The sequence below is a fragment of the Hippoglossus stenolepis genome, chromosome 20 (assembly GCF_022539355.2).
Source record: "Hippoglossus stenolepis isolate QCI-W04-F060 chromosome 20, HSTE1.2, whole genome shotgun sequence".
In the NCBI taxonomy this organism is placed as follows: domain Eukaryota; kingdom Metazoa; phylum Chordata; class Actinopteri; order Pleuronectiformes; family Pleuronectidae; genus Hippoglossus; species Hippoglossus stenolepis.
In genome coordinates this window covers 16,570,373-16,593,597 of record NC_061502.1, presented here as the reverse complement: position 1 = coordinate 16,593,597, position 23,225 = coordinate 16,570,373, and the positions used below count along the sequence as shown (strand labels likewise).

Genomic DNA, 23,225 nt, shown 5'->3' with positions numbered 1-23,225 from the left:
ACAATGACCACTAACTCCCAGTGACTTGAATCAGATGCCACTCTGGCTTTTCTTCGCCATATCGCTCCTTTTAGCCATTTTACTAACACAGGGACGCACGTCACTACGAGGTCAATGAATCAGCCGGCTAACATGCTATTCCTATAAGCAATATCGCCGGCACCAGCCACATATCATTGCAAGTAGATTGGTTTAGCTCGCCGCCGGGGACAAGTGGCGTCTCTCTGTATTAGTGCGACTTCTTGTTTAGGCGGATCCACGGGCGGCCAGCTCACACATGCGTGTCCCCGGGCGGCGGCGATGGGCTCAGATGATCAGCTGAAGGGCCCTGGTGGTTGAGTCAGAGGTGATCCTGACTGGCCCTGAGTGATGACTGTCGGAGCTCAGACTCCTGGTGCTTCATTAATGAGCCGAGACAAACACACGCACACACACAAACAACACACAGCAGAAGTTTTACCGGATCAGACCAGAGAGGAAGTTGTGTGGCGTGGAAAAAAATAATAAAAAATCATTGTTTTTACGAGGTGAACTAAATCTTTTGTTGTTTCTCTTTGCAGGAAGTTGCACATTTGACGAGGGCTTCACTCAGTGTGATTACCAGCAAGATCCCTATGATGACTTTGACTGGACGCACATCAACACCCAGGATGTGCCCTACGTCTCACCGGACCTGCCACACGGTAAAGATTGATCCTTTCCTCTTCATCCTCTAACCCACCAAACCTTCTCTTCTTCATTGGTTTTTAGTCGGTAGGAAAACAACCAAGAGACATTTCCTCTCTAAAAATCCTAAAAACTTAGAATCCAAACAAGTATTCAAGACCAAAAGCTTCACAAGATTATAGAAATATTTGATTTTTGTGACATAACTTTGTGTTTTTTCTTCTTTTATACGCCCTCAATCATCTGCGACCCTCCAGATTAATGTAACGACACTTTAGAGATGACCACCGGATTTAAAATATAAAATAATGATGCAATCAATTCATGATTATATGGAGTAGTTAAAACAAGCTCAACTTTAACCAATGCAGCAATAAAATGCTTCATCCAAGTTGGTTTCTTTGTATTAACAATGTAATTATGTAACATGTAATAGTACATTGGTCTAAGAACAGTATATATATATGTTGTTGTGGTACTTTTTCCTCCTCCTCCTCTTCCTCCTCTCGTCTTCTCTTCCTCTCCTCTTTAATCAGTTGTTTTTTCCCTCCTCCATGATGATGATGAAGGGGAAATTAAATCTTTCTGCCTGAGGGCTGGGGGTCTAATTAACAGAATATGAGGTCGTTAATCAATGGCAGTGAACAGGGGAAGGTTGCCTACTTCACAGTGTTAAAAGCAAACTGTTATAACAATAAGCAGCTCTGCGGTGTTGAGATCGTTCTGCTGGCTTTTACAATAACCTGAATACCACAGGGTAGAAATGTCCACTGCTGTCCGAGCAATGACGGTGACCGTTAAAAAGTCTTTCAGGAGTTTCTTCTCCAGCTCTCTCGTGTCCTCTCCTCCGCCCCCTTCCATCCCTCCACTTCTCTCCTCTTTTCATTTAGTCTCCTCTTGCCTTCTCCTCTCCTTTAAATCCCCCTTTCCCCTTTTTTGTCTCCTCTTCCTCTCCTTTCTCCTCATTTCCGTTTCTTTCCCGTCCTTTTGTCTCCTCTCCTCCTCGTCTGTTGTGGAAGATTATGTCTTTGTTACCATGACAATGTAATGCCGTTATTTATCTCTCATGCTTATCATCATGACAACCCAGGCTCGCTGACATTTAGAGAAAGGTTCGGTTCAACACCAGCTCTTTACGGTTTTCACACACACACACACAAACATTTCCTCACAAAATGTGTGTAGCTCTCTTGCACATGTGGTCCCGCATATATTTGAGCGATGACACAAGCGTCGGGTGCCTTGCCCAGTGGTACAAGGCCAAACTCTTGCATTTGCTGCTATTAATACCAAGAGGTGTTGCTTTTAAGAGAGGGCAGAGTTGGCAGCTTGAACAGGTTAAATACCTTGCCCAAGAGCGCCTGGCATTAGCATAGCAGCAGCGCCGGCCTGCAGAAGCTTTCGTGGAATGAGTGGGGGCACGAGGTTGGCACAGCAGGTTAATGATTTGGAGACGTCCCTTGCTGTGGGGGGGTTCAGAGCCTTTTGCCTAAAGGTGTGGGAGCGTGAACTGACATTTGATGTGTTAATAATGCCGGCAGGCTGCGGAGACAGCGGTGCACTGGATGGAAAACAACATGGCTGCAGGAGATTGCAGATACAACACTTGGCTAGGTTTTGTATTTGGACGCACTTATAGGAAATGGGTTGGGGCTGAGTTGCTAGCTTAAAGGCCTTGCCCAGGGACACGTGGGTAACGGCCATTATTAGTATTGTTATTTTCTCTGGCAATCATAGCCACCAGTAATTTAGAAGTACTCTGGCCTGGCTGGCTGCTGCGTCCCTGAGGGTCTGACATGATTTAGAGGAGCTAGTGGCACTAAACCTTTTTAGCTTTTGACCCCTGAAAACAAAGAGATACCGACGCCCTTTATTAAGGGGGGATGTTAAGAGCATTTGGCATCTGAAAGACCTGAGGGAGGGAGTTTATTTTGCTGATTAGTAGTTCACAGGGTCATATATTGTCAAAGGTATTGGCAGAAGTAGAGAAGCCATCTTGTGGCTTCACGCCCAATCATCGGGTAGTTGAGCCAACAATTATACTTTTGTTCCTTATAACCTACATCGATTCGTCCCAGTTGCTAATCGCCATTTGTGCTTGAGGCAGTATCGAGTGTGCAGGGATGGTTTGGCAGTTTTTGTAATAGAGATAAAACTCTTCTGTGTAATTTCTCTGAGGGTTGATGCTGGCACTCGTCGCCGTGGCAGGGTCTCGATGCTACGCTGGCATTGTGCGTCGTGCCAGTCGAACATTCATGGGCTGTGGTGCAGTGGCTCAGTGGACTAAAGCAGATACTCTTGACTCATAATGTTGTCAGCCAGTACCACTCTAAACCTATTTGGCATGCCTTGCTCCCCGCGCCTCCCTCTGTCCTCTTGTTTTTCACTGTGTTCGCTCCGGTAAAGAAAGAGAATAAAGGCTTTTAAACTGCTGCAGAGCTGATTCCTTGTACACTGGGTGTTTTAATAATGATCAAATAATGATGGATACAGCAGCTCAAACAGTGTCAAATTAAAATCTATTTGACATGAGTCTCTGCAAGACCTGAACATTAAGCTCCGGGTTGCATTGGGTTGTATTATATCCACTCTGTTAGTTCAGTTAAATCTAAATTAGACTTAGAAAGTTAAATTTATTTGTTTAGCATTGTGATAGAAAATAATTGTTATTGTATTTTCAAGCCCAAATACCAAGAATTCTCTGATTGCAGCTTCTCAAATGTGGAGATTCACTGCTTTTTGTCTGTCTTAAATAATAATTGGATGATTTTCTTTGGACACTGGGAGGCCGTAGTTTTAATTATTTTGTTATTTTCTTATATTTTACAGGAAAAAACAACTTTTGACTTAATTTTATTGGAAATTAAGGTAACACAGACAACCTAGCAAAACATCCAATATCAATGAATCATGCCATCATAATAACATTCATCAAAATAAATCCTAAAAGGAACAATGGGATGAAAGGGTGGAAGTTTGAGGGGCAAATTATTCCAACACTCGAAAAAAATACTTGATCATCGTTGAATTTTGACGTGGACACATGGGACAAAGAGCAGTGATTGGTCCGTAAACCTGAGAGGTCTTGACAGTAAATCTGGCCACAAGGACGATGCATGAAAGACAAATCATCTCATGCATGCTTCCTTCTTGGTGCCGGCAGGGAAAGTGCATTTCTGCATTTTGAAGGAGCTGCTATTAGCTGTTATTAGTGTTTTGTGGGGGAAATTCACTCCTTGGGGTCGTTAGCTAATTGCATCACCGAAATTGGTCGGCACCATAAAAAGACTGAAGGTATAACTCTAACGTTAGCAGGCTCTTGCTGCAGAACCGTGTCCTCTGTCTGCCACACTGCTGTTGTACTGTTGGTGACAAACTGTATCTGGGTCTTAAGGCTGTCAAGAGCGTGTTTGTTTGTTTTTAGCCTCGTCGTTATCTTGTGTTGACGTTCTAGTGGTGGCCATTTTAGACGTTGGCAGTTCAGAGACATCAGCCATTTTAGAAACTGGCAGACTTCGAGTGTCAGATGTTCTTGGCGTCACCAGGTCTGCTTGTATCAGTTCCATGTACTGTCAATCTTAATTAGTCATATTTCCCAGTGTTGAATTTTTCTCTCAGATAAGGCGTTATTAATGTTCAGTTCCCTCGCTGATACTGAAGCATTTTAATGATTTGTAGAATTGACAGCCCTCTACTCTTACCAAATATCATCCACCTATTTCCACCTATTGCTAATCCACTTGTTGTTGTGATTTTGCAGCTTGCAGTGTTATGATTGTCTGAAGTGCTAAAGGTTATATTTTTGCCATGTTGTTGTGTCTTATTATGACATATCTGGGGCCCACAGCCTGTTGGGAGTATTTTTAGCTGGCACACCATCTTGGCAGCCATCTTCAAGACACTTTTCTCATGTCACCATCTTGGCATCAGTGCCAGAAAATAAAGGAATAGGAGTGACATCCATCGTGTGTTCACTTTGGATGGATGTAGATTGAGGGAGAGAGAGAGAGTGGTGCTGGCCTCGTCTTGTTTCTGGCCTGTTTGGCTGAAGTCCTGTTTGGACAGAGGCTTGTTAGTGACATTCAGAACCAGGAAGTAGGATTATTATAATACTTCAATGGCCGGGGGTAGAAATGTGTGTTGCTGTGGAGGTGGGGGTTGGGTGGTGGAAACGACAGGAAGAGGAGAGAGGAGAAGTGCCAAACCAATAACTGGGATACATGTTTGATACTGAAAGTGTGTGTGTGTGTGTGTGTGTGTGTGTGTGTGTGTGTGTGTGTGTGTGTGTGTGTGTGTGTGTGTGTGTGTGTGTGTGTGTGTGTGTGTGTGTGTGTGTGTGTGTGTGTGTGTGTGTGTGTGTGTGTGTGTGTGTGTGCACCAGTTAAAAACCTGTTATGTTCTGCTCTATTCTGCAGAGAACAGTGTTTTCTCACAGTAGATTAGCTAAACAATAACTGATAATCACCATTGTTCTGCAGCCTATTGTGAAGCGCATATTGTTTATGTTATAATTTGAAAATAGAATTACCCAGAAGTGCTGTGTTTCTTTTTATTGGCGCACAGACATCGTGTTTTATTATATTGTCCTTGCTTTATTTTCTTCAATTAATTCTATTCAATTGTATTTAATTTGGTCCTGTTCTGTTCTTCTTTGTTCGACTCCATTATGTTCCGTTTATTTAATATTTTTGTGATTGTGCGCTGTTCTTTCCTGTTTCTCTTCTAACTCGTTGTATTATTTTGATTATTTCACTTTTCAAGCCAAAACAGTGAAACAATGGGGGGGGAAAAGTCTGATCCCTGCCTCCGAAATTAGACGATTTCATGCTTTTCTTTGTCATATGTTATTGCAAATTCAAATTTTTGAGACTCTGAGTCAAATGAAACATTAATAAAACTTTTAGCAACAAAGTTTAGTTCTTTTGTTTATTTTATGAACTAAACAATCTACTAATTTAAAAAAAACTAAATCAGCAGATTTGTGGATAATGGAGAATAATCACTAGTTGCAGCCCGTGTTTGCTTTTGTTTATTTGTTTCCGTTCTATTTTGTTCAGTTTAGGGTTTTTACTAACAGCCAATCTAGTAAATTCTCTGATCTGAGAAGCTGGAGACATCATCTGTTTTGCTTGAGGAATGACACATGATTAATCATTTGTCAAATATTGTCAATACATCAATGTATGATAGTCGCTCTATTTATCCACCTCAATTGTTCAAACAGAAAAATCACTACAGTGTTTCCATTAATTATCTTGACAGTGGCAGCCAGACATCTTATAATTCGTCTCACCATGGTTTTACATAAACCTTTTCACAACAACATATAAAGTCTCTAACTTAGAGAATTGCACTGTTGCGTTATTGTAGAGCTGTGTCTCTCTCTATGACCCCCGTGTCATAGTCCGACTACGCAGGTGGGCCTTCAAAGCATCCATAAAGTTTTTACTGTCCTCAGCAGGCAGGGAGAACTTGTATTGACACCACTTAAACTGTTCCTGTCCCTGTGACAGACGTGTAGTTGTCAGCAGGCAGGACTCACCACCACACCTCTGTGTACCTGTCATTCAGCCTAATGCAATCAACCCTCATCATTCACAGCTACCGCCACAGTCAACAATCTAATCTGAGGGATTAACCGACACTACCATGGCGACTCTCTCTCAGGCCACATCCGCATCCCAACGTGTCACTTTTGTTACGTTCACACGTGTGATAGTTTAAACAGAGATTATTTATATTTATGTGAACGATCTCCATCCAGTGTTAGCGTGGACGTTCTCCTAGTTTGTGAGGAGCTAATGTGAGATTAAACATCAGGTAGGAAAAATATCACATTTCATCCTATTTTTCCCCGGAACGACATCTGGTTGAGCTCTGAGCTGATTACCAGAACATCTGGATGGGCTGGCTGATTTTGATAGAGCATTATGTTGAGCTTCATTTCCTGCTCTCATACTGTAGGTATATGGTATAGCACTGGAAAAAGAATGCTAGCATAACAAAGCTAACTGATTTATGTCTGAGTTCAGCAGAGAAAGGAGGAACATAATGCGAACAAAATAAGCAAAGCAGAAAAGCATAGCCTCGGGGCCCCTCTGTGAAAATGCAACTAATAACGTTTCACTGCTGGCTACTCGCAGGTAATAATATGTTGCAGACTGTGGGAAACGAGTGCAGTTAACGGGCCTGTGCAAATTGCGTGGACTGGTTTCAACATGCTTTTTTTGGCTGCAAGTTTATCATTATACACGATACACGAAGCTTCACTAATATTAATTTTGTTGATCTGCCTCTCTTCTCTCACACATTTACATTTACCTCGAGACCGCACCGTTTATTTACAGAAATGAAAGGAGAGACGGCATCAAGAAAAAAGTGGAAGGTTTTCATATAACATGAAAGGAGAATTTTTCTCTTCTCTGTTTATTTGTTTTCTACGAGTGAAGAAACAGCCCCACAATCATAAAGGAGAAACAAACGACACAGTCATAGGAAAGGCGGTTTGTTTTATGTGTCGGGGGGGGATTATTCTACAAAAAGCCCAAAAGGAATGAAAGCAGAGAGACAACATGCAAACATAAAAGGGTGGAATCAAAGCTTTTTGTTTCCATTACAGGAAACTCACGGTTAGAAAACGTTAGCTAAGGAGGGAAGGCCAAACCGGGTGGGAAGGTACAGCAGAGAACAGGGATTCCACGGAAATGTGGTGGCAAAAGGTTCAATTCCCAGGGCTGACAATGTTTTCACCATAGTGTATGTCGATGGACGACTTGACGATTGATTTGGGGTCTAAGGGAGATTGAACAGGAGTATCGAGGTCCAGCTGTATTCAACCAATCGGGAGATAGTCTCAGCTGTCAATCATGACGTTTCACTCAATTTAATATTATCAAATAACTAATTAAAAGCAAACTTAGCAGAAATATGAACAACCTAAAATGACAGAAACCATGTTTGACGTGTCCCATCCACTAACATGGAGGCAGAGTTCAAGATAGTTGTGTGGAGCTGTCTTGTCGACCATCTTTTTGTTTTTATGTTTATAATACCTCATGGAGGCAAGTATGTGTGACGGGTAGGTGGCGATGGAGATTTATTTTTATAAATCATATCGATGAAAGTTCAGTTTGGAGAATGCCACCCCCGTCAGTGACATGCCACGACAACGTTTACGAGGTCTCACTCTGCTGGATTTATTGGAGCTGCAGAGACACTTGTCAGTGTACCGTGATGTTACAGAGTGGTGGTTCTTCCTCTCACAAACAATCTTTGACAAGCACTGACAGGCGTGTGCAGAGAGCAGACACACCGACAACAGACAAGTTGAATTTAAAACTATTATCAAGTTAATTACCAGCAGCTTATTCGACCACAAGCCAGCAGCAGCACGTTTGATAGTTTAATATTCGGCAGCAGATAAAAACAAGCAATGTTTTTTAATGGTTATTAGCATACATAGTTTCACTGTATATACCATCCATATGTCAGGTTGTTTGACAGATTCCAACCCTGATTTAGATTCAAGGATTTTTATTTGTCAGCAAGTGCAGTGAATTGAAAAGTGACAAGCATCGCACAACTGTGGAAGAGACTCCAAAACCCACTAAAGAAATAATCTCAACAAAAACACAAGACAAAGTATTTTTCTTCCACAAAACAGAGTTTTTAAAGTTTAAATAAAGTTCTCTGTTACCTTAAAGTGAATTCACTGACCTGACAAGTGGCCTCAACCACTGAAGATATTGGAAAAAGTATAAACAAGCAAGAAAGTAGTTCCAAAATTTTAGTGTATAACTTTTTAAAACACATTTATTCCCTCACTTCATATACACAGAAGCACATTAGTACTACACACTGTGTCTGTTCACTAACGACCTCCTCAGAGGGCAGCGTTTGCTCGTCTGCTCCGGCAGTGAACCTCCGCTGGTCTGTGATGTACGAGCACAAACCTCTCAAAACAGAATGAGGTAATTCAGGAGGCCGTCATTTTGGTCAGACTCCAAAATCTGCATGGACTATGAAAATACAGTAATCAGTACAGTCTGTACACTCGTCAGTAATCATTTCGTTTCAGGAGCAGAACTTGAAAACTGTTTTCTTGAAACTTAATAAATTACTGTAATCAGAACAAGAAGTGGTGCCTATGATACTTTGAGTTTCATAAAATGTTCTATTTTTTCTATATGATGATTTTGACTTGTTTCAGAGTCGGCTCTGACCTCAGAACTTTTCACCAACAAGCGACAGAAAGATCCCAAACAGCTTTTAAAGGATTGAAGGGATTGACTCTGAATTACAGGATTATTCAATACCCGACACCTGCGCACTAAACAAACTCCATTTAAAACAAGAGGCTGTTCAGCTGATGACAGGAGGTTTTGACTTTACTAAATCAGCTGAGGGAAATATCACAATTTTATGTAACTGATTGCACAAAAAAATGATCTTCAGGTTGTGTGGGTGTCTCTTTCAACCTTTTGACCTTGTCTTTGTCTCCGTGTGCAGGTTCCTTCATGTACGTGGATGTCTCTCAGTACGACGTCGGCGAAAAGGCCCGATTTCAGCTGCCGGTCATGAAGGAGAATGACACCCACTGCATCGACTTCAACTATCTGCTCACCAGCCCCGACGGCTCCAGCCCTGGCACCTTGAACGTCCTGGTGAAGGTACGAAACATCCACCCACACAGAACAGAATAAAGATATAGTGGTTTGTTTGTCTTAATGTGAGGCTGGTTTGATTTCATGGGACACTCAAGATAAGTTTGTCAAAGTCTTCAGTTTAAACCAAACAAAATGTCCCTTTACATCTTTGACTAGTTTTAAATCACAATGTTTAGATGAAATGTTTTGATTTGACGACAAGATTATTTTATTTTATGGAAAAATGAATCAGATTCGACAAATTACAAACAATCAAACTCATCGTCTGTCATCTCCTCCTCCTGGAAATTTGTGGAAGTTGTTAAAAAAAAAAAAAAATTCTTGTAAAGGTTAACAGGAGATTGCAGTTTTTATTGGTTTTACCATTTACTGGCTCTGGCTGCCTATAAATATGATAAATTCAGTTCACACTGCAGATTATTTTTGCAAACATGATCTCTGCTGAAGTGTCCTTGAGAGAGATATTGTGTGGTTTACCCAGAGGATCTGCACTGACCTCTGACCGTCTTGTTTTGGAAACGGACTTACAGAGTTTTCAAATATTACATTTTGAACAGTTTTATTGGAAAAACAATACATTGGATGGACTTTAGTTATAAACATTTAAATATTTGTGTGAAATATTTAATCCCTGTCTTGTGTCTCTCTCCCTCTAGGTGAACAAGGGTCCTTTGGCCAACCCCATATGGAACGTGACGTCCTACACCGGTAACGACCATCTCACAGTACACCTCATTCATTCATATTCTGGCACGGTTGTGATTTTCATTCACTTGACTCTGATGTTGTCGTGCAGGTAAAGACTGGCTGAGGGCTGAACTGGCTGTTTCCACCTTTTGGCCTAATGAATATCAGGTAACTCCCTTAAATAACAACCAACGGCCGTGTCAAGTTGTGTTAACGCATGATTCCTTTGTCATGCACGTACTGCTTTATTTCCAGTTGTGTTCATGTGACTACACACACACAGATACAAACTCACACACATGCTGTGAGGCAGGCAGCTGATTTATTTGTGTTGACTGAGGCTCAGGAGGTGACGACGAGGCTAGAAAAGACACTGAGGGAAAACTGTGTGTGTGTATTTGTGTGTGTGTGTGTAGTTTTAAGTGTTTTTAATAATAAACACAAAAAATATAAGCTTCACAGAGGTAACACGTATCGCAGGACAGTTGCAATTAATTTGATTACTGTCTGTCTCTTCTTCATTGTTAATTAATGTCAGTCAATGTGATCTGTCTCTCTTTGTGTGTGTGTTTTTGTGTGTGTGTGTTGGCTGGTGTTGACAAATGTGTGCACGTTGTCGGGTGGCTTGTTCTCGCAGGCATACACACACACACTGATTATGTTAACACACACAGCCTGGGGACCATATAATATTACTGTAAGGCAAAGTGAGAAAGTATCCTCCAAATGGCCCATCTGGTGCCCCCCCCCCCGCCCCCCCCTGGTGACTACGGGAGCAGATCACCGTCCTGAAACTCGTGTGTCAACATGTTTTAATTGAACATAATCATCCGGGTTTGCTGAGGCTTATGTAGGTTTTTCAGGCTATGAAACAGGTTATTAGATTTGTGGTTATGAAGCTATTTCCTATCACGTTGGAACATGTTTCTGTGTTAGCACTTTGGCTTGAGTTGTAATGAGACTGGTTCCACCACAGGGAAGACTCGGCACATGCAGACATGTGTAGGCACGCGCACACTCACACACTCACACACTCACACACACACACACACACACACACACTCACACACACACACACAGCTCTGTTTAGGTAGACCTTGTTATTACTTTTACTTCACATCACATGAGGTGAATGAGGATTCCTCAACAATCACAAGTTAACCAAACTCAGGTTTAAATTCCTACTGTATCAAGAGCTGCTGTGATTAATCTGTTAATCGATGAGTCAGTAATTTATTAGCTATAGAATAAACCAAAATAAGAATATACCCAAAAATATGAAGCGATGAAGAAGAAGTTATTTACGGTTAAAGAAATTAGTAGTTTTAAAAACGTGGTATCAGATACTTACGATACTTATTTACTTACGATACTTTATATAACTATGGACTGGTATTAACGCTTTTTGACATTTCATACACAACAGTCTACTTTTATTTCCAGTGAATTTCTGGCAAGGTTGTCTTTCATTTACATCTCTATTCAAAATCCCACTGCTGTTTTTCATCCCCCCCGGTTTAACATATATTTCCTCAAGTAAATACAAGTACGTGTTTGGAGACAGGTGGCGCCTCGCCCCAGCTGCCATATCTGAGGATTCAGACTATAACAAGAAATGTAAAAAAACAAAAAAAAACAATCCCCTCCCTGCAGGTTTAAACATTTTTGATTCAGTGCCCATACTTGCATATATCAAAATGATATATGTGATTGGTTGATAAGAGGATGTTTGCTCAACCCGACTCTGGAGTGATGATGTGTCAGAGCTCAGCCTTCAGCGTTTCACAGCCGCTTTGCCCACGTGAGAACTTGCCAACACAAGCTATAAGTAACTCTCATCTCAGTTCAAATGGATTTTAATTGTACGGCACCAATTTATAACATGTAACCATTATCTCTCAGGCACGTTCCTGAGAAAGGTTAAAACCGCACAGTGATGACATGAGACTTGACCTAATCACACCCCTGCTTATTTATACTGAAGTAGATTTAGAAAGAAGAGAAAGTCTAAAATTCATACACACACGCGTGCAGACGAAGGAGACGTTTGATTTTTTTCGTGGCGGCTTCCAAAACAAACGTGCACATAATGACAAGCGATGATCAGCAGAGTGTGGAGGGAGAGACGGGCGGACGGGCGAGCGAGCGAAGCCGGTCGTCACACAGACAGAGATGAAGGTATTAAAAGTCAACTGATGACTTTCTGCCGTGCTCCGCGCTGAGCGATGAGTGAAAGATGATAGGAGCGAGAGACAAGATAGATTGGTGGAGGAGGGAGGCAGAGGGGGAGTGTGTGACAAGCAGGGGGTGATAAGCTATGGGTAAACAGTTCACGGCAGATTTCCTTTTACAGGTGATGAATGACAACAACGGCTCACCCCCTCGCTCTCTTTCTCCCTCTGTCTCTCTTCTGAGAGCGACCCCCGCTCCCTCCTCCTCCTCCTCCTCCTCCTCCTCTGTTCATTACAGTGCTGCTCTCTGAGTAAACACTCTTGGAAAACAGAGGAGACGAAAAAAGAGAGAAATTAGGGGCTGAGAAATGTTTATAAAAGGGGATGGCGACGAGCAGAGGGAGTAGGAGGGCGAACACATGGACGAGGAGGAGCGAGTGGGGGGGGATGAGTTGGTTGAGATGGATGAGGATGAGGAGAATCTTCGTTATTCAGACCAGGAGTTGATGAACGGAGATGGTGGCGAGCTGAAGCACCTGTTGAATGCAGAATTTACACACTGCTGGAAATACAGGATTTAGAGAAGCAGGTTAGCAAAGGAATCATAGTGATAGTGTTGATAGATCGAGATCGTGAAGTGTGGATCATCATCTGCCCAGATAATCCTGAAGTGTGGGGGGGTTTACAAAATATTGTTAATGCTGACGATTGAGTCGGAGCCTCCCCGATCTCGAATAATCGGCTCCGACAGAATCCCTCAATAGCGAGAGAGAGCGTTTCACACTCCAGTTCAGAAGGTGGCGGTACTGAGCACGTTTTTGTGAGATTTCAAGTCTCTGGAATCGCCAATGTGAAATCGTTTCCTACAAACGGCAGGTGTGGGGTCTGACGTTCTGGCCAAATCGACAGGTGTGTGGGCTCTGAAGATTAGAAATCCATTAAATCTTTGTGTATTTGGTCGCCCACGTTTTTAAACAATCAGTCAAGAGTTTAAAATCCTCCAGTGTGCAGCAGGCCTTAGAGAACAAAGTACGTTATGGGGATCATTGTAGTTGTGGAGATATTTCAAACAACTGTTGTGACAAATAAAAGTAAAGAAATTAGTGTGTACGTGTTATTTTTGCCAGTGAAGAAACAGATTTAGCAAAACAAGTCGCGTAAAGATGAAATGAAGCCAGAAAAAGACAGAACGCGAGGATAATGAAAAACAAATAGATGGGCTCTCACATTTTATTCTCCACCTCACCACATTGGCTTTCAGTACTTATTATCGTTTCTTTGGCAGCCATTTTGTGTGTACCAAAGGAGATTACTGTGATCCAGCAGAAAGTACCTCATTTATCCTTTTCCTGATTTGTTGGCCAGATTTTGTAAATCCAGCTGCAGTCAGGACGGCAGCTTTGTATTTATCCAGTTTTATGCACAATGCCGGTGTTCTGTGATGATTCAGAGTGGAGCCATCACCCATGCTTCTCAAACTGCAGCTCAGAGGCACAGTTTATGATTTGGTTTGTGATTTGCAAGCAGAGCATTTGTAGGTTATGTCATTTCAGTTTCAGACATTTTTGCTTTTGTTGTATTTTGTTGTATTTCGTACACTTTCAATGTTCCCACTGCTCTGACGGGTGATTTCCTTCTTTTGGTTTTGTGCTATTAGCAAAGATGTTTTTTGTAAATACAAATAAATACAGATACCCTCTCTGTCCACAGGTCATATTTGAAGCCGAGGTCTCGGACAGCAAAGCCGGCTTCATCGCCATCGACGACATTCAGGTGCTCAGCTACCCGTGCGGTGAGTCATTAGCATGCCAGCAATTAGTCCTAGTTCGCTGAATAGACGCTGATAGCTTTGGCCACTAATTAGACTGTACCTGGGATGGTTTCTGTTGCAGCTGAATGGGTAGATAAGTGGGAAGGTGACACCGGAGAGGAGGGATGCGAAGGCAAGTCGTGGAGAGAAATGAGAGGAATAGAAGAAAAAAAAAAGAGGAGAGCAAGAGATTGTGAGAGGGAGAGAAAGAGGGAACAGGAGAGAGTGAAGCGGGAAATGAGACAGTATTAGGGCAATCATGGAGAGAGAAGATTTTGACCACTCAGCACTTTCTCTCTCTCTCTCTCACACACACACACACACACACACACACACACACACACACACACACACACACACACACACAGCGAACAGTAGCTGTCTTGTCTGGCGCTGACAGGAAAGAGATGAGGGCTGCGATCCATTTTAAATTCTCACTCTGTGTCGAGTCTTCTTCTCTCCTTTGCTTGAGTGTTCCCCCAAAAAAGAGTTGTGACGATGAACTGTATCTGTTAACAGACGCGTGTGTTAATTCAAAGCCAGGGGCCGGTTCCTGGAGGGTCCCTATGTTTTTGAAAGGAACCAATTACAACTCCTTTTGGTCATCTGTCTCGTGGCGGCACCGAAATCTTTGACGGGAATTTTGTTTCTTAATAGATTCTATTGATTATAAGTCAGAGAGATAAACTGTCTCGCGTCGTCCTCGCGCACAGGTTCTGATGTCCTGGTATCACTGCTGCACTTGTCTCTGTCAGACCTCATCGATATTCCTCTGAAAGAAATATCTGCACATTCATTTTGTCACTAAAGCGAAGCAGGAATCTGAGTAATTATAAAAAAGAAGAGCGTGAGTCTTTTGAGGTCAGAGGAGCAGCACTCCTAATAGGAAGGAGCTCGTATTTGAAAAGGAATTAGTACTTAGTCTCCACAGTGGAAGCATTCATTCTCACAGCTGCATTTCTGGACACACAGGTTTGTGTGTGCATGAATGCATGTGTGCAAGCTTGTGTGTGTGTGTGGGGATGGGTGTGTGTGTTTTTCATTCACCAGGGGAGCTGCTATGTATGATTGCAATCACCTCCCCGGAATAAAAATGTCATAGCCGAACTGCGTCTTCAGGGTTTAAAGCCTCATCTCATATTTTAGCGTAGTATTTAAGAACTGGAGGCTATGTGAATTATACACACTGAATGTGACATTGATGTTTCCTCCCAGTGGCAACGCAGCGCCGTGTTTTGGTTTCATCTGACTCTGGTGAAATCTAATCGCAGTAATAATGAACACACTCCTCAGGGATATAAAAAGGCCCGTAAATGTGTACGTGCGTCCGTGATAAGCCGACCTGTTTGTATCTATAGCTCCCTGTGGCTCCGTCGCCTCATTTCCACTTTTAGCAGACTCAATGAAATGAAACTGAAAAACACATTTTAAAACACAGAATAATGCAACCTTGCTGTGAACTTATTCGAATATCCCTGCTTGACCATTTTTCCCTGCAGATAAATCCCCTCATTTTCTGCGTCTCGGGGACGTGGAGGTGAACGCCGGACAGAACGCCACTTTTCAGTGTATCGCCACGGGACGAGAAACGTCCAACAATAAACTCTGGCTGCAGGTAAAGCTACACACACAAATGCACACCTTGTTTATCAATAAGAAGTGTGTGTTGAAAGAGGTTGTACACAATATTATCGCAGTTCCCATGAAGGTTTGGTTTTATTTGAGATTCACGTGTTTTAGATATCTGCTATTCTCACAGTGTTCATCTCTCTCTCTCACTCACACACACACACACACACACACACACACACACTCACACTCACACTCACACTCATACACACACACACACATACACACACGACTCCAGGCCATACATCCTAGCAGCTAACATGATTAAGACTTTAATAGCTCCTGATTTCATTATGGCTCTATTGTAGTCATGACCTTCAAACCTGCTGTCAGTTAGGCAGAAGGGGGGAGTGTGAGTGAGTGTGTGTGTGTGTGTGTGTGTGGTCCAGTGCTGCCTTGTGACCTTGAGCAAGGCAGTTAACCGTTCACGACCCCTGCGGCACCTGATCTATCTGTCTGTGTCTCGTCCGTCTGTGATCCAGAGGAGAAATGGAGAAGATATTCCCGTGGCTCTGACCAAAAACATCAACCACAGACGCTTTGCCGCCACCTTCCACCTCAAAGAAGTCACCGGTCAGGATCAGGATTTGTACCGCTGTGTCACCCAATCAGAGCGCGGCTCGGGGGTGTCTAACTTCGCAGGTCTCATCGTCAGAGGTGAGGAGGTTATTTACGATATTTAGTTTCTCTTGCGATTTGTTGTTTTTCTGGGGCTAAAATGGGACACCACATGTTTTTTTTTGTGAGAAACCTCGACAGTGACTAAGCCAAACATTGGACAGTTGCTATGTGTTGGAGGGTTTATTTAAATCATGACCCTGTTGTTGACCACATTTGTGTGTTTTCTTTTTTATATATATATTTTGTGCCATGACAAACTTTGCACTGCAACTTTTAGAATGTCAAACATCTTTCCAATCAGATGCACATTCACTGTGTCTGGCTAATGAGGAGAGGTGGTGTGTGTGTATGTAGATGTCTGCACGCCAGCCTCGTGTTTTGTACTGTGTGTGTGTCTGTGTGTGTGTGTGTTTGCCTGCTGCAGTTGTGTCAATGTGCACATGTTGTGTGTGAATGGAAACTGTGTGTGTGTGTGTGTGTCTGTGTGTGTGCGCGCGCTCCAGCTGTCATATGCAGCTGACATGTGGTTAATAAGGTGTCACCAATGTGTGTTTGAGACGGGATGCTTTATTCATTCACATCCAATAGCTTACATATTCGATTCATCTCCCAGAGAGAGACAGAGGGGGAGGGCAAAGAGAGAGAGAGAGAGAGAGAGGGGGTAAAGGCAAAAAGAGATTCAGAAAGACTGATACCGGAGTGACAGAACGGAGGGAGGGAGGAGGGGGGGGGGATGCAAACAGAGCAAGTGGAGATGGTGAGAAAAAGTTAAATGTAAATAGTCAGCTCATTATCCCGAGAATATCCATATCAGAATCAGGAATATGTCTGAATATGTGAACAGCTGAGCGGAGACGTGTTTATTATTCTGCATAAGAGATGGCAGAGGAGAATGAAATGAGAAATCAAAGCCGGAGCCAGCACCATGAATATGAATATTAGCCGGTGTGGCTCAGATTAGGGAGCTCGCACACCGTCCGGCGGAGGCGTGGTGTGGTCCGAGCAGGACGCCAACACAGCCGGGGCGAGGGTTCAAATCCGCACCGGGAATGAAAAGGTTTTCCTTTAGTCATAAGATCTGGAAGTAGTTTTAGAGATACACTCTCTCTGCAGGACCTTGCTGATTTAGTAAGAATACATAAGTGGCTAATGTTTATTTATTGTGAGGCTCTTTCTTCGAATATGAGAAGGCGAAGATGATAGAGATGAGGAATCTGCACAGCAGGAGATATGTGTCTAAACATGAATAGGACCAATCTACATATATGAAAATAGATTCAGGTTCAAGAAGATGCATAGAGTGAGCAGTGCAGCGTTTCATGGCCAGGCGTTGAAAAAGCTGCCACTTTCGCAATCTAGTGAAAAGATGCTTTTGGAGCTCTGAGGGATATTGGTGATTATGAATATTGATCCGGAGTCTGGTTGTTAGAGAGATATCACAATAAAGGGGAGAACGAGTACTGCATGTATAACTGCGGAAGGAGAGGAGCCTCATGTTTATTTATTAGCAATATCAGATGGGAGATGAGAGCCAGAGAGAAATCAAAGAAACAGGGAATGTGTTTATTTCGCTTCTTGAAAAGTGTGCGAGTCGGAGATTCGCAGCTTCCTGCAGGACATTGACGACCGCGGATATGGACGTTAAACTGCATTGCTAATGTTTTTTTACTCTGAATATTTAAATATGTATCTATAACGTGAGGGGGGAAAGATCAGGGATGGGATGTTACTGGAGGAATCTGGTAGGATTCTGGAGAACAAGAAAAAGAGGGAGAAGGAACCGCAGGGAGCTGCCAGAATACAACTTTTGTACATTAGAGATGTTTGGCAGGAGGACAGCAACCAGGGTTTCATCTTCAAAGCCTGGAAAGTGGTCTGCTGGGCGACGTGAGATTGCCTCGGTGCAGGTACACACAGGCCCGGTCTATTGATATTTATAACATGCAGATGACAGAGATGGTGCGAATAGCTTCTCCCTCCGTGTCCGGGAGCTGTCGAGATCAGAGAGGAGAAGCACATTTTTCTAGACAGAGGTGCATCATGGGAGCAAGAGCGGCGGGGACATGGGAATCCCACATCACACTTGAAGACATTTTTTTCCCCCCCAGGAAGCAAAGATGTGACAAAAAATACACTTATCAGTACATTTTATTTCTATTGGTATGTATGTGTATGTAAATGTGTGTATGTGTGTCTACTGTATGTATGTATATGTGTGTGTATGTATGTATGTAAATATGTGTATATGTAAGACTATGTATGTGAACATAACTGCATTTTAATGTGTGTGTCTGTATATGCATGCGTGTTTATGGATATGTCAGTGTGTGTGTGTGTGTGTGTGTGTGTGTGTGTGTTTGTTTGTGTGTGTGTGTGAATGTGAATGTGTGTGTCATTAGTGATTTGGTCAGAGCCGAGCTCTAATAAAGCCGTGCCCTCTGGTTCCTACGGTGACACAGCGCATCATCACGCCAGCTCGTATCTCGCACAGGCACAAACACACACAGGCACAAACACACACAGACACACACACACACACCGATACCCAATACATCATCATGCCAGCTTGCATTACACACAACTCATGGCCTAAAAAGCTCGGCAGCATTTCTGTCACACACATGCATGCACACAAACACACACATTAACTTAAGCGGACACACAACTGACTTGAATTTAGACAACTGTCTTAAACCTGTAATGGTCGACTTCTAAAATGTCATTTTACTTACTTTTAACCTATCACACACACACAAACAGACGCACACACACACTTCCTCTCACTCTAAGTGATGGTGACAGGTGGAGCTCGAGGCGTTACGGAACTACAGGAAACCTGCGACCACTGGTGGCTGTTGATCCGACTGAAACACACACACTTACTCATACACGGCCTCCGCTCGTCCTGGAGGTCAGACGTCCTCCAGTGAGAACCACAGTGATGTCAGCAGCACTCTGTGAAAGCTAAACTTTATTGACAAGGTTGCTGACGATGGACAACAACAGGAGAACATGCCTAGTGGGCACCGATGAAATATATTTGTCGTCTTTCTTTTCTTTTTTCTCGTTTATTCACTTCATCTTAAATCGTAACATCTTAAATCATCCACCAAGGCCTCAGGAGTTTTTTTTTTTATTAATGTTAATACCATTGAAGCAAGTGAAAACAAATGAATCAAGGAGACGAGTGAGGTCAGAAACAATACGCACATTTTTTGACGGTTTCCCGATTTTGATTTGTTTTGTTATTATCATTTAGATTTGACCTAAAAAGTGACAAATGATGAGAGGGTTCACACGTGATTAATAATAAAAAAGACGCTGACAACAAACCCATCTCAAAAACAACACCATTGATGATTTGTTATGTTGTTTTTTTTTTTTAGGTCAACCGTTCAAATGACAAGTGATGAGAATAAAAAGAAAAAAGAGAAATGAAAAGCACGAGCCCGTTCCAGCTCAATCTCTGGAGTCACATAATGACCCACTTAAATTCTTTACTGTTTCATTCTTATGTCTATTATTCATCTTTTAGATATTCAATAGATTTTTTAAAGTAGAACACAAACATGTATTCAGGTTAACACACATGCTGCGAGCGGGCGAGCCTACTGTTTTGTTGGCTTAAATAAATCTTAGTGAGTTTTATTTCTTTATTTGTTTATTAATCATCAAGTTGTTTACTTTGTGTATTTGATGGCGTCGGGAGCTGACATAGTGTTGACGTTGTTGGTTTTCACTTCAACATTCATTATCAGAATTTGACTGTGTGTGTCTGTGTGTGTGTGTGTGTCTGTGTGTGTGCTTGCGTTGTGTTGCATGTGCTGTCAACCTAGTGTTTCATCTTTTGCTATAAAAACACTTCCCTGTCTGCACCTCTCTGACAGCCGCACACACACACACACACACACACAAAAAGTAAACACAAACACTCGCATCCAGAGAAAAACAGCAATGCAAAATATAACTATTAATGGAACCAAATGCACGGTAACACACACACACACACAGACACACACACACACACAATTTGGATAACGCTCACTTTGATATGATATGATAGATGCTGGATTGCAAAAAAAACATTCACACACATTTCCCTCTATCTTCTTGCCGATTGCACAGCAGTGTGTTTGTGCCTGAAAGATCAAATCTGGATAATTTACTGTATGTGAGACAAATCACAGCGTGTGCATATCTGTGTGTGTGTGTGTGAGTGTGTGTGTTATTAATGCCCGTGTTGATCTGCGTGTGTGTCAAGTATGTGAACCTTTGATGCAACGTGTCTTAAGGTTGTGTGTGTGTGTGTGTGGCACTTGTTGCACTTGTCAATCACAGACGTGTGACAGTTTGCTCTGATACACTCAAGTACAAACATACACACAGTGTTTTTTTCATAGAGAGTTTTCACAACACATGTTCGGGTTGGGTACGGCAGCACGGCGTTAAAGTGGAAAGCACTCACAGCAAAGTGGTGCCGGTTCAAATCCCCTTGTGATTTCTGTGTCGGCGTGGGTCTTCTACATGAGTTAGAGAGAAAACATTGGTGAAATTGGTTTTACATTGGAAGATGTAGAGTACGTGAGCGACACCGTGAGCGGCCGCGGCCAGAAGCCGAAGCAAGAAGAGTGCAGGAAGAATCCAGACGTATATTTATATTGCAGTTATCGAGCAATTACTCTTCACAGCCCCTCTCAGACAGGCACCTCATTACTGAAGTGCAATGTTAATCTCATGTCTGAATGAGCACACCAGTCACTTTAACATAAAAGTCACGACGGCCGTCTGCCTGGGTCGGACCACAGTGACATTTTCACGTTTCTCTCAACACAAGAGTCTGAATTGAATGCCACGAGATACACGATAAGGCTGCAGCAGGTAAAGGATGATAAGAAAATCCCCCCCCCCCCCACCCCAAAAAAAAAACACTGTGAAGAGCCAATTTTAGGTTTGTGCGTGGGGGCGCGAGAGGTTAACTCGGCGTTTGTCATTCTCTCCGCCTGTGCGCCGACGGACTTCATTATCAGGATCCTGTGTGTAATAACAATAAATGAGGAAACCTACGAGAGGATTTATTGGACGAATCAGGGGAGGACGAGCAGGAGCGAGCATCTCCTGGTCGTGGTCATTAATTATGGTTTCAACAGAAACCGTTTTAGAATCCATCACTCCTGAGCCTGTAATCACTCTTCGTCTTCTTCTTCTTCTTCTTTCATACCATTAATTCTTAAACTCATCACAGCTCCTCATCGGTGCCACCTCTTCCTCATCAACCGCCAAATAATCTCAATCAATCATTCAGTATAGACGCCGTTATTTATGTGTTTGTCTCAGATATTCGTTTGAGTTCTGACGTTTCCCATCCGTGACACTGACGAGGCTTCTTCTTGCTGTCGCCTCAGCCCTCCTCTGTTATAGTTTGACCTTGTTTCAGCGTCTTTCCATTCATCTCTTTGAAACCACCATTCACGACCCCGTTCATTGTTTTTCTCTCCCCAGAGCCTCCGCACCCCATCGCACCCCCCCAGCTGCTGGGCGTCGGCCCGACCTACCTCCTGATTCAACTCAACGCTAACTCCATATTTGGAGACGGACCGATTATCCTGAAAGAGGTTTGTTCCTCCATGAGATAATAAGACAGTTTTAACCAATAACCTGTATGTAACAACACCCGTGTAACCCTGTTGAGAAAATACAATGTAAATCCCCAAGGATGTGACCGAACCAAGTTCATCTGATTCTCTCACTGAGTCGTATGGTTTGCGGAGAGAAGGGAAATAAAACGGCTGCTTCGCGGCACATTTAAGGAAACAAACCTTTTTGGTTTTCTTGTTGGGAGATGAAGAGAAGGAAAGGAAAACAGCTGGCGTGGCTCATCCAAAGTTACTGCACGTACAGATTAAAAAAAACAATCTAACATTTTTATATGACTTCATAATTTATAGGTAACGGTTCCACCTCATCATCAGTCTTACTTTTCACCCAAGATGGAAATTATTTCTGACATGAGGCTAAATTGCAAGTTAGGACTGAGATTGTTCAGCATAAAAGATTAGTGTCGCTCTTTTCATTAAAGTTTCCTCAAGAAAGCCAAAAAGTGAATATTCCAAACTGAGTCTAAAAAAGCCAGTAAATCTTCATCAAAGCCCAACATCAACACTCAAGTTCTAATTAATACTGAGCAGCCACAACAAGAAATACTTGATTTCCTCCCCCTTCAGGTCGAGTACCGTATGACATCCGGCAGCTGGATCGAGACTCACGCCGTCAACTCTCCCAACTACAAGCTGTGGCATCTGGACCCGGACACGGAGTACGAGATCCGAGTGTTACTGACCAGACCGGGAGAGGGAGGGACGGGCAAATCGGGACCACCGCTCATCACCAGGACCAAATGTGCAGGTAGGCCGGAAGTGACACATTGTGGAGGAACATGGAGAAATGCATCAGTTGTGCACTGAGCTAAGCAGACGAATAAATCAAGTGAAGCAAAGATAAATAAAATCGATATCAGCAATAGATGTAATATGTGATTTATACACTATTTGCTATAATGTATTTTGTAAAAGTGGGTTTTAAAGATGGATGTCCACCTAAATCACGATAAACTGGATTCTGTAGGAAACTTAGTGGGAGTTGTGTCTGCTTGTGCACACAGCCTTTTCATTGTGTGTGAGTCTGTCAGTCTGTTCTTTCTTATCTGTGTATCTATATTTTAGTTGGGGGGAGTGATATTTGTACTGTGAGCAGGCAGTGAGAGGAGAGGAGGGATGTGTCGAGGGATACAAGTGGAGAAGGAAGGAGGGGAGAGTCGGTCCGTGATCTGAGAGAACGAGTGATTAAAACACTGGCTGCTCTCTCCACCTCGCTCGTTTTGTATCTGGCTCTTTTTATTTCTTCTCCTCTCACCTCGTTCCCCTTCCTTTCTCTCATTTCTCCCGTTCCTCCCTCTGCATGTCTCTACTTTCTACTTCG

General features: G+C 42.7%; 1 protein-coding gene across 19 annotated transcripts in view; it reads left to right on the top strand.

Moving 5' to 3' along the window:
• Nucleotides 1-23,225, top strand: part of ptprk (protein tyrosine phosphatase receptor type K) — a 97,146-nt gene that overhangs the window by 41,140 nt on the left and 32,781 nt on the right. For all 19 annotated transcript variants that reach the window (XM_047338008.1, XM_047338021.1, XM_047338020.1 and 16 more), the window contains 9 exons: nt 561-683; nt 9,175-9,335; nt 9,989-10,040; nt 10,129-10,187; nt 13,901-13,982; nt 15,500-15,615; nt 16,112-16,286; nt 21,750-21,862; nt 22,472-22,652. In XM_047338008.1, the coding sequence (XP_047193964.1) occupies nt 561-683; nt 9,175-9,335; nt 9,989-10,040; nt 10,129-10,187; nt 13,901-13,982; nt 15,500-15,615; nt 16,112-16,286; nt 21,750-21,862; nt 22,472-22,652 (1,062 nt within the window). The remainder of the gene's footprint in view (nt 1-560; nt 684-9,174; nt 9,336-9,988; nt 10,041-10,128; nt 10,188-13,900; nt 13,983-15,499; nt 15,616-16,111; nt 16,287-21,749; nt 21,863-22,471; nt 22,653-23,225) is intronic.